General features: G+C 37.6%; 1 protein-coding gene across 1 annotated transcript; it reads right to left on the bottom strand.

Annotated features, from left to right (window-relative positions):
* Positions 1-9,748: 9,748 nt before the first annotated feature.
* LOC143597955 (superoxide dismutase [Cu-Zn]-like) lies at positions 9,749-12,145 on the bottom strand. Its single transcript, XM_077076317.1, has 7 exons — positions 12,045-12,145; positions 11,176-11,264; positions 10,996-11,100; positions 10,801-10,896; positions 10,183-10,214; positions 10,025-10,100; positions 9,749-9,962 (listed from the first exon to the last, which is right to left on the bottom strand). Exons 2-7 carry the CDS (start codon positions 11,249-11,251, stop codon positions 9,886-9,888), a joined length of 462 nt encoding a protein of 153 aa, XP_076932432.1. The 5' UTR covers positions 11,252-11,264; positions 12,045-12,145; the 3' UTR covers positions 9,749-9,885.
* Between the last annotated feature and the right edge of the window lie 234 nt (positions 12,146-12,379).

Raw genomic sequence — 12,379 nt, 5'->3', positions numbered from 1 at the left:
TCATTGTATTAATTATAATATTTTATTCATTTACCCATACATTACATTAGTAACGGATTATACTTAAAATGATCGGGTGTCACATATGGACCTCGCATTTTTCAACCCAAACGGCATCATTTTGTAACAGCATGTGCCATTATCTATGTGAAATGTTGTTTTGTCGTGTTCCTTTGCAGCCATGTGGATCTAGTGATATCCTTTGTTAGTGTCTAGGAAGTACTTGTACCGGAATGGTACTAGCGCATCCACTTTCACGTCTATTTTCGGCAAGGGATAACAATCCTTGGGGCACGCTCTGTTCAGATCCTTGAAATCAATGCACATCCGCAATTGGCCATTTGCTTTGGGTACCATAACTGGGTTACCCATATCTAGTATCGGATCGTGCAAATGATCCCTACGTCCAAGATTTGTCGCACTTGCTCATTACAAGCCTTCACTTGTTCTGGCCCCATTTTCCTTCGCTTTGTACAACTTGAACAAAAGTTGGGTTGACTTTTAATTGGTGTTCCGCTTTGGACTTTGGTACTCCTGTCATGTCCGCAGGTGTCCAAGCAAATACATCGATGTTGCTGATGAGGAGTCTCTTAAGCGCCAAACGAGTGGGATTTGAGAGTGTGGGCCCAGTGGTGATGTTTTGTTCTGGGAACTTTTCATTGAGCACCCACTTCTCTGGTCTCCTTGGCCTACCGCCTTGATCGCTTTCTTTGGCGGAACGTTTGTATCCACCACATGGCATTAAAGTCTCTTAACGCTTCTCTCCTCAAGATATTATCATAATAAGGGGCCTGGAGTTTCCGTGATGAGGAAGTCCACGTCCTCCGTTCTTGAATGTTTTCCGTCACTGAGAGTGACCGGAAATGTTAAATGCCCCAACGGGTACTCAACACGCTGGTTAAAACCGGTTATTGGCGCATTGATGGGAACTAAGTGGCGCCTATATTCCTCCTCTAGGAGGTCAAAACATTGCCGGTACATTATATTGGACGTTGCTCCCGCATTTACAAAGAAATGGGACGTCCTATAATGACCAAAAACGGCGGTGATCACTAATGGTGCTTTTTTTGTTAGGGCCGTCTTTAACCTTTGGAAAAATGACTTGTTCTTCTTTCCATGCGGCATGTTGTGTCTGCCGGAGCTTCTTGTTTTTGGCGCCACCCAGGATCATGTTGGCATGAAGATCGTTGATTTTCTTCCTTGGTCGTTCGCCTTTATGTCCTGTGTTTCTCTTTACGCCTTCCCGAATGTGTTTTACTAGGTGTTGTAACTTTCCATTTCTTACATATTCTTCAATAGCATCTTTCATATTGGAACACTGATTCGTTGTGTGACCATGCTACTCATGATAGTCACAGTATCTCGTGGTGTCAGTGTTTGGTTTTGGTTTGAACGGTGGAGATTTATTGAACTAGATGCCTTCTGAATACATGATTTGTGCCATACTTTTAGTCAGAGGTGTCCACCTGTTGTAAAGATGTGGATGCACCTCTTGTTTGTTTTTAAGTGCCTCGCTCAATGTGGCATCTTTTTCTTGAGGCTCTTGGTTTATTCATGACCAAACCGAACTGACTTTCTTGCCTTGGCGGGCTCGATTAATATCATTACGCGCATTAGTGCGTGGGAGTTCTTCTCCCAAGCTTTTTTTCTGTTCATGAGTACCGCTTTGACACTATGATGATAGCAACCCAACTCTGCGGCATGCCATCACGTCCAGTAAGAGTACGAATGAGGTCATCAAATCGCACGTTCTGGCGGAAAGCTGTGCACATGAGCTCTTCGCCCACTCCACCAATGTTTAACCCTTCTTTATAAAACCTTGTAATGAAATCTTCTATTGTTTCATTATCTTTGTGGGTGACGCTGAGGATGTCTATCGGGTCACTGATGTGACGCTGTTGTTGGCTGAAATGTTGGGTAATCATGTTCGCCAAGTCATCTCAATTTGCGATTTGGCCTTTTTGTAGGCACTCAAACCATACTCTTGCCGCTCCTACGAGAGTTAAAGTGAATATATGGCACCAAAGTGGCATTTTCCACCCTGAGACTTGGCCAGTGGTGATGTAGGTATGTAGGTGGTCGTCTGGATCTTATAGACCATCACACTAACCCATTGTTGGCAGAATCTTTGGATTTTCTGGTAGTTCTGCCTCTACGATCCTCCTGGTGTACTTAGATTTCCCAGCGGAGGCGATTAGCCTGTATGGCTTTGAGAAATCTTTATTCCCGTCTGGATGGTATTTGATGAGTTTCTTGATGGACGCATCTGGATCTTTCCAGCTTTGTTCATAGTCTAGATCGTCCAAATGTGAGTTGTTTGTATGGAGTGAGCGCAGTCGTTTGCTACGCCATCCTTCTTGGATGTTCACCTGGCCTCTTACTTTCTCTAACGGTGATTATCCTGTTTTCCGGACCATAGGAGTAGACTCATCTTCATCATCGTCTTCACATTCTTCATCTGCCCTATTACTGGTCGCGTCTCTGCCGAGCAGGGTTCTAGGCTGGATAAAAGACAATAGATTTCCTTGCATTGTGGCCATGATTTTTTTCTTGTTCTCCTTCCCACCAAGCCACGACGCTTGGTGGCAGGGGTATTTGTGATTGTAGCCGCAATCGCAATCTGGTTATATTCGTTGCTGTAATGGTTGGTCGAAGGGTGGACGCGTTAACGATGCCTTCGACGCTACCCATTATGGCGCTAGTTTCCAGGTTTTCGTGTGGGTTGGCATTTGAAGACAGGCCAACAACTTTTGTGGGTGTTTTTCCGCTCATTTGAACTGAAAAAAATTTGTTGAAAGAGCTGTTCAAGCAAAGTTGCACGGATAGCGCCAATAAAGAAACACGAAATCCCACTTAGGTCTAATTGTTCAGTCCAATGGTGATGATTAAGCCTTTCCCACGATAAGTTATATTCCTCCTCGGCGCAAATGAGTAGTACACCTACAAAACAAAGCATCGTAAGCTCGTTACGAGGGAAATTGGGGGGGGGGGGGGTTCCTACCGTAACCACCCTCCGGCGTGATAATCAGTATCGATGTGTATAGTATTTGTTAAGAGAATAAAAGTAAGTCAAAGGTGCCAGATCCTTTACCATTTTGGGATGAACCGGTATCTATATCCGTTGGAGAGAAGAGAGAGGGTATGGCCAACTGCCGTGTCAGGCTTCCCGCCAATCAAGTTCCTTAGACGTGTGTTAATGATAGTTGGTGGGTGTGGTGGCCATTTGATGTTGGCATGTCGTACTATGTAGTACTATTGACTGTGTGTTGTCCGTCCCTTATTGGTTGGGCGTTATTTACAATGAATATCCTTCCTTTTTACACCATACTCATGGAGATCTTAGGCGTTCCCACTCCCGATGTGCTAGGGAATGTTTAATTGATTAAGGATATAACATTCAGAGTCAGGGTCCCTGCATGGCACCTAACCCCTATGACTGACGGGGGTATTTATATTAGATTTATTGGTATGGTTAGTGCCCTATCTCTACAGTAGCTCTTTCCAGTAGAAAATTTATGAAGAAAGCTCTCCACTCCAGTTACGCATTTAGGAAAATCAATTTTGATGAGTAAACAATAACAGTTGTATCTTGGCACCAAGTTAGATGCCAAATAAGAATTGAAGGTCCACAGGGATTGAATTAGTAGTTAATAATCATCTATGTTATCCGTTTTAATTTGACAGTCTACAAGCCCGAAGCCCATCTTAATAAAGGCGTACTTTGTTGATCATCACTGTTATTTAATTACCCCACATGTCCCGTTAAAAATGCCTTATTTCTTCTTTTATTTGTCCCATTATAAACGTTTATTTTCAAAATTTATTAGTTAATTTCTAAATTTACTCTTAAACAAACACAACTAACATTAATAAAAAATATTAATGGACCCAATTTTCAATGACATTTTTTATTATTTGATCAGCAGGAAAGACAATCATTCAATCTAACTTAAACCTAGTTTTTTTAAACTTTGACACTTTTAATAAGACGGATGAAGTAAAATGCATCACAACCACTATTTTATGCCTAGAAGAAAATAACTATTTAAGGTGGTCAACATTTATTTCATTAGCAAGATATGCTCCAATATTTAGTTTTTGAAAAATGTTAGAATCTAAGGTGTTCAACATCTAGAATCAATTTTAAATTCTCTAACGCTTTATGTTTTATTGTGATCCAAGATCTCAAAATCAATTTTAACAATATCTTTTAAGCTACTTTTGTTCACTTGGCTTATGTGAGCATCTGTACGTAGACGTGCACAAAAAAAAACCGTTTCTGGACCTGAACCGATGGATCCGACCCGAAACCCCGGTTTCAGGTCGTACCCGGTGGATCCAATACCCGGTTTGGGTATTTATATACTCGAAAGTCCTACTCGTTTCCACATATTATTTTTCAAATCGGGTCGTATCCAGTTTTGGTTCATACCGGAATAACCGATTCCACCGGGATTCGGACAATGAATGTTGTTGCAGCTCAAAAAATAGCCGTTGGAACCGGTTCCAACGGTAATATAGCCGTGGGAACCGGTTTTTGATGTCCATTAACCATGTAAATTGATTTGTAATCCATTGTTTTACAACCAAAGTCAAAACCACTAAAAATACTTCTCCATTTACCCTCGTTTTACAACCCCGCCCAAGCTACGTCTCCGTTCTTAGTTGTTACTATGGCAGGCACCAACAAGGCTAGCAAGAAGGCTTCTATATTCGTTTTTATTGACTCGGTTCGTGTTAAAGAAGACCCCGAAGTTGTGCGGGTCCTCACGCATACCTGTAACAAAGATGTATGGAAGAATTGGGATTTGGTTGAGTTGATCAATGGTGACTTTAAGGCTCGTTGTAAATTTTGTGGCACTTTCTTAAAGCAAGATTCTAGCTCGACTTTAAAATAGCACATCGATAATAAATTTTGCAAGGCCTTGAAAATAGTTCCTGCAACCGACCAAGTCGAATTGGGTCAAGATGGTACACTCTTTCGTTACAGCAGAACTGGGTTCATGATAGAATGGCAAAGTTCGTTATTCAAAAAGGTTTGTCGTTTAACCACTTTGACAACACCGAGTTGACGGCCATGATTCGAGAAACTCTACAACTGCGATACACACATGTAAGTCATACTACCCTTAGAAGTCATTGTTTTAAAATTATGGGAGTGTGCAAAAAAAGGATTAATCGACGTTTTTCAAACTTTACAAACGAGTGTGAGTTTAACTAGTGATGTTTGGTCGGCACCACACGAGTTACCGGAATCCTACATTTGTGTCACCGCTCATTGGGTTGATCTGGTGTCTTGGCAATTGATGAAACGCACCATCGCTTTTGAAAACTTCCCGTATCCACATACCGCCAATAAATTGTTTGAAATTGTAGATGAAGTAATAACGACTTGTAACTTGAAAAAAAAAATTCGATGTCGTTTGATAACGCATCAAACAATTCAAAGGCGGCAGAAAAATTTATCATAAAATATTCACCACCTTGTTACGGGAATTTTTTCATGTTCGATGTGTTGCACGTATTATCAATTTGGTTGTTCAACAAGGTCTCGGCAATGATAAAATGGTACTCGGTTTGACTTGCTTTAGATTTATGTCATAAGATGTTTTCAAAAGTGGTAAAAGAAGCCATGTTTTATTATTCTTTCACGTGATTACATCAACAACAAACATTTTATTATAAAAACACAACATATTACAAACATTATTAAACATAACAATATCAAAAACATAACAACTTAAACAAGGTTCGTCGTTTTGGTCCCATGCTCTACAACGATTAAGCGTTGTTACCAGCGGCGGTAGGTGCTTGAGTGGTAGAGAATGACGACTCTCTCGTTTCCGCTTTTTTGGCATCCAAACTTTTTTCTCACGTCAATACTTATTGGTATGCTTTCGTAGCGTGGAGTTCGACCCCGCTTTTAATAACTTGGAACAATATTTGCACCGCGCCAACTCTTGTGAGTTGGTCATGACACACAAATTATAATGAACCCAAACCTCGGGGGCATCGTGGGGTGTCGATGACCATAACAACATCGTCGTTACTTGCCATTGATTGTCGATTTAATCTTAATTGTGATTTAAAGTGTGTTTTAGAGTTTTAAAAGTGGTTAATTTCTACACACCATCTAGCTATTTATAGTAAGTGTATAAGGTATATATGGTTAAAAACTGGTTTCAACGGTCCAAAAACTGCTATATAGCCGTTGGAACCGGTTCATAATTGCTATATTAGTTTAAAATTCAAAAAACCCGGTGCACCCGGTTTTTGGGTATAAACCGGACCCGGTTCGTACCCTACCCGGTTCCACTAGGTTCCCATATTATTTCACCGGGTCGGGTCCGGTTCCTACCTGAATCTTGATTGAACCGGCCTCATTTTGTACCCGATCTGAAAATAATCAGTTCCTTTCCGATTCCGATTATTAAAAATCCCGGATTTGTGCACGTCTATCTGCACGCATATTTGCTTATAAGCTATACCTTTTTTTAAAAAATATGTGATGCACACTAACACGTTTTGATCTAAAAAATGACATGCAATGTCTGATGGACAAGCGTCACGCATGCAATGCTTTTGTGATTAAACATTCTAGAGAAAATTATTAATTTTGTCCTTTTGAATTTGCTAAATTATGAAATGGATCCTTTTTGAAAATGAGTTTCACTTTTTATCCTTTATTTGCATGTTTGGCTCGGTTTTAGTTCTTTACAATAACGAACGTTAAGTTTTCAGTTAAATAATCCCATGTGCACTTCGCATGAGGCATTTTAGTATTTGCGTCCTTTAAAGGAGTATTTATGTAATTAACACAACTTTCATCAATTTAAAATTTCAATATTCTTTTTTGGTTTTATAACAAAATATTTATCAATTTAAAACCCTTTTTCCCAAATATTTTAGGGTTATCTCTTCACCATCAAAGTCGCTTCCACTGCCGCCACCACAAATCTCCTACCATCCCCACACACATGACCATCATACAATAAAAAGGGACTAGAATTCGGAATGTGTTTGGTGGTTGTGACTCGTCACCGGAAAATACAAAACGACAACCACCACCTCCTTCTAATCGTTCATATCTGAAATGACACATACCAAATCATGCTTGAATTAGACCAAATTGGAGGCTAACGACCAGATCAAACCTGAATTAGACATAACTATGGCTGTAGTCCCGTTTTTCAAGCCAATCGGGCAAAACAGTTATGGTGATAGGGCAAAACAGTTGTGCGCGATGAAGGTTTAGTGGTGCTTTGCCACCGGCGATGATAGACCTTCGTTGATGCTCGACTATAGAGGGCAAAGGGGATTGGGGTTGGAGTCAGTGGTGTCGGGTGTTCTATGGGATTTGTAGGTGTGGACTATCAAAGTTGGGTTGTTGATGACAGCAATGAGTTGGTCGTTGTAGTGTTGGTGGCTACGGGTGGTGAGGGTGGTAGTTGGTGGATGAATAAAGAGACTATTCTTTAATGTAGTTGGCTTGATAAATTGTTTTTTTTAATAATCTACTATTATAATAAACAAAAATATTGGTTGGACCACAAACAACTTAGTTAGCCTAATAGTTTGCCAAGTGGCACCCTCATGTATTAACCTATAATTTCTAATTAAATTTATTAATTTAAAACTAAAATTTAATTAAGATTCAAAACATTCCTTATTTAGCCTTATCATTATCTCATCCATTCCTTATCTAGCCTTATTGTGGATTACAACTAAGGGGGTTTGATTCATATTATAAAGTCATGTTCATTGCACCACCCCTTTTATTGATTATGATTGTCCAAATGACTTATTACTCTTCTCACAAACCTGAAGTATATTGACTCTTGGTTTATATTTTGTTCCAAGTTGCGTGCAATAGATCCCCTTTGTCAATGACAAATTTAGATGTTACAATGATAAAAACATGATCAGAAACATTAGCGAGTTGGGTAGAAAACAATTCATCAGATTATTTTAGGTTATTTTGATCAAAAAACCTTACAAGATCAAAAACATAAGCATGTTGGGTAGAAGGTCAAAGTGACTAATTTCGTATGTACCGGTTGGAATCAGAACACTCATTGTCAAGTATTTTGATTAGCAATATGAATGTCACATATGAATACAAAAGCTTTATTATTTTGAAATGGAGCTTAAATGAATTTAGCCAATTTTTATTTCCTTTTTTTTTCGCTCTCTCTTTCGATCTATTAACTGATTATAAATGTACAAATCAAACTCAATGAATGAGACAAGTGTTGGGTATTAAATTAGGGTTGGTTTGATTATTTTTTGTTGTGAATTACAGGTAATAGTAAAAGCAATAATTGAACATCAGATGGCCTCATCAATGATTAGAGAAACTGACAATAAGTTCAAATAAAAACAAATTGTATATGATTTGTATATGTTTTGTTGCTATATATCGTATGGTTTGTTAATGTTTCGGTAAAACTATAACAATTTATTTGTATATATAAAACTTGCAACTTATTTATAATTTAGAGATTTATGAGCTTTTCATTTTTCAATATTATATGTAATACGTAGTTTTAATCAAATAACGTATTTAAAGATTTATCAATTATACCGTTTTCATTGTCCAACCCATGTAATACACGGGTTCCTAACCTAGTATATATCAATCAATCAATCAAGCCCTGTATATCCCACCGCATAGCACGCTATCGATAGGGTCAGGGAAGGGTGGATGTAGGCAAGTGTTTCCTTTATCCGTGAGAATAGAGAGGCTGCTTCCAGAGAAACCCTCGGCTCATAAAGCTACATACAGGTAAACAGAGTAAACATACATCCTACAAGCAAAAACACTTAGCAATATATAGAATAGCAAACTACCAAAAATAGCAAGGAATCTGTAACCAATAAGATTTGGGCATAAGAATCACAAGACAACATCAAACAAAAAAAATACATAAACAAAGAGTCAAGCTAGCCAAACTAGACCCTAAAATACAAAGCTAAGCTAACTAGGTACCTTCCCCTAGAAAGTCGCTAACCTTAATCCTACGTCTCCACGAATCTCTATCCTGGACCATGTCCTCAGAGAAGTGCAACTCTGTCAAGTCATGTCTAATCCTCTCACCACAAGTCAATTTAGGTATGCCTCTACTCCTCTTTCCTTCCACAATGCAGGTTCTCTCATCCCAAGTCAATATACTAGGTTCCTAACCTAGTATATATTATAAGTTTTTCAACACTATTATTTATTAATAATAGTAAGGAAATTCTAAATTGATAGGTTTTGTTAATTACACAAATAAATGATAAAGAATGAAACTCATTTTTAAAAAGAACCCATTATATTATTTATCAAATTCAAAAGAACAAAAATTGTAATTTTTTTAACATTCCAAGAAAATTTTATTAATAATAATTTTACCTTTTGTAACACGTTCACGTAGTAAAATGTAAGATTTACCATAAGTCACTATATAATCTATTATGTGTAACCAAAATAAGCCACCATAGTAATCAGCTACAAGTAACCTACGCAGAACTCAATTTGACTAGAAAATGTGTGCATCATAAGATAGTGCATCATGCACTTCTGAGCACGTCATCCTAGCTTCATGCACATTATATTATGCACCCCTGAAGTGCACATTTTAAAAGCAAGATGTATACACACGTGTGCATACACGTGAATGTGCATCTGTTCACATACCGTAATCAGATATGAAGATTAGTATGTATGCCAGCCACTTTGGTAAATTCAAACAAACATGCAAACCACTTGTCCAAAAATAAGTGTTCATATCAATAGCCAAGCATAGCTACTTCTGAAAATACACACTCAAAATACTATCAAGTAGCATAGAGTACTTTTATTGACTGACATAAACCACACCTTTCACTTTGACATGATCAAGATCAACCCTGCAATCCAATGATTCCGCATGCAACTCTTCCGCCAGCATTTCCAGTGCTTTTGCTAAGCTCATGCCCTCCTGAAAAATAATAAATATGTCAAAACATCACATTTAAAAACACTAAAAAGCCTGAAGTTTACCCTTTCCAAGATCATCAGGGTCAGCATGGACAACAACAGCTCTTCCAATGATGGATTGAGCTCCAATTAATGGAATCTACATTAACATATACGTGTTAAATTTGCACACTTAAACATGTATTAAATGTTAATTACAAGAAAACATGAAAGGAACCAACCTGCTTATCAACAATTGTGAACTTTGCAGTATCTGAGTTGATGAGAAATGCAAGACAAGTTAGTATTAGATTTTTAATAAACACATGTTACAGAACTCACATCATTCTCATTTTCTATTCATAGTTTTTGAAAGCTTAAAAGTGTGTGACCAAGTATTTTTATATCTATAAGGTCCCCGACTATTTTAACTAAACTGGGAATAAAGAGAAATTTTAAGAAATAGAGCCATAACTTGCCTCCTGATTTTGAAAATGAAATAAAGCAAATGTACCCCGTAAAGATCAAGCAAAAGGGGGTATTTTCGTATATCCCCATGAATAAATATCATATTTATCCAATCAAAAAAATTAATATCAAATATACCCATTTTAAATACTTAAAACTCCCCTTTTTCCTTACACTCCAAACACTGATCCTATTGCAAGTTTCAAAAGAAGGATATAAATGTTCAAATTAGCAATGCTTATATTTAATATCATGACCTTTATGTTGGGTATATATGATATTATACCATGCTCGGTGGAGGACATACAAAATTATCTTGAACATGTAAAAACTTGAATGAAAACATAACAAACAAACAAACTAACTAATTGATCTTAAAATATGAAGTATACCATCTTCGCCAACTGTGACATTGCCAAGATCACCAGCATGGCGAGTCTCGTCTTCAGGGGCACCATGCTCCTTTCCATGAGGATTATAGTGGGGACCTACCGTCAAATAATAAAAGGTTTAAATGTTTTATATTTACATATCAACATTAAGCACACGCTATTTCACTTTTATAGATTTTTGTGACACACACGTACCAGTTGACATGCATCCATTGGTTGTGTCACCAAGTGCATGAACATGGAACCCATGAAGTCCAGGCTTAAGGCCAGAAAGGTCACCAGTAACAGTTGTGGGAGTACCTGCAACATCAATCATATAAGAAAAACAGAGAACTAATGTGTTCATCAAAATTCAAAATACAAGCCAATAAGTACCTTCTGCTTCTTGAGTGAAGAAAATGGTGCCAGTAACACCCTCACCGCTGCTAAGAACTGCAACTGCCTTCACCATTTTTGTATGTGATCTATACTACCACGTAGGCATTAAATAAGCAAATGTTATCAATGATGCACTTAGATGACAAATCTAAACTGTATATATTTTTATGATATCTGATATATGTTATCATGAAATATCTACTATGAGCAGAAAGTAAAGAATCCCTTTGTTCTTGTATACACATTAGCCTGTTTTTAGAGTACAGAGTGGAACCATAACGTATAGTCATCCTCAAGGGCACCATTTATTTGATCCTTATTCGTATAACAAAAAGCACGTTTTCTTTCTAGTTTGAATGCTTAGCCAACTTAAACCACAGGAAACAAAGACGAACTTTGACTATGTGATTTCTATCTGAAAGTGGTGCATGCATTCATCTACAGTATGTATCTATATATGTACAAGAATGTGAAATCGCTCAAACTGAGACAGATCCGTCTATTATAAGAATCTCCGTTCCTAATTATAATTATTAATAACAACTCTGTGCACCAAAACCAAATCCATGACAAAGCCCTAGTTTTCCGCTTGACAAAAACCAACCAGCAATCGCAACTCATTATATTATCGCTGTATAGAATTTGTTTTATCTAATAGTAGATGGCTTCTAGACACAAAATCATCATAGTCAAAATTCATTATTATTATTATAAAAACTAAAAGCACGAACATCACAGATCTAGGTCAAATCGATTATTATAAGTAAAAGCATCAACATCAAGTTAATTCAATTGAATGGAATGGAATGGAATGAATACAGAAAGGAATCATCAATATATAAAACAGTGAAGAAATGAATCTGTACCTCAGAACACCCCTGGCTTCTGTGAGTAAGAAGGAGTAGTAGTAGTAGATGGTTCGAGATCGAGGAGGAGATAGGGTACGGCGATTATTAATTTATGTATATTATATAGATACAGCAGGAGGTCACCATTTAAGACCGACTACTACCTCATGCGCGAGTCTAGCTTATACGCGTACGTGTCTAAATATTATTGGTGCGTAGTCACTACGCAGACTTTGATTCATTTACGCTGCTGTTGGGCCTATTTTATTACCAGGCCAGGTGGAACAAAGCCCATCCATGTTGAAAAGCCATGAAATTGAAATTTTATTTTTCTTTTTATTCTTTTTAATTTA

Source organism: Bidens hawaiensis, unplaced genomic scaffold (genome assembly GCF_021521415.1).
Source record: "Bidens hawaiensis isolate Kalapana, Puna unplaced genomic scaffold, B.hawaiensis_p1.1 tig00049272_1, whole genome shotgun sequence".
NCBI classification, from domain to species: Eukaryota; Viridiplantae; Streptophyta; class Magnoliopsida; order Asterales; family Asteraceae; genus Bidens; species Bidens hawaiensis.
This window is presented reverse-complemented; position numbering and strand designations above follow the sequence as displayed.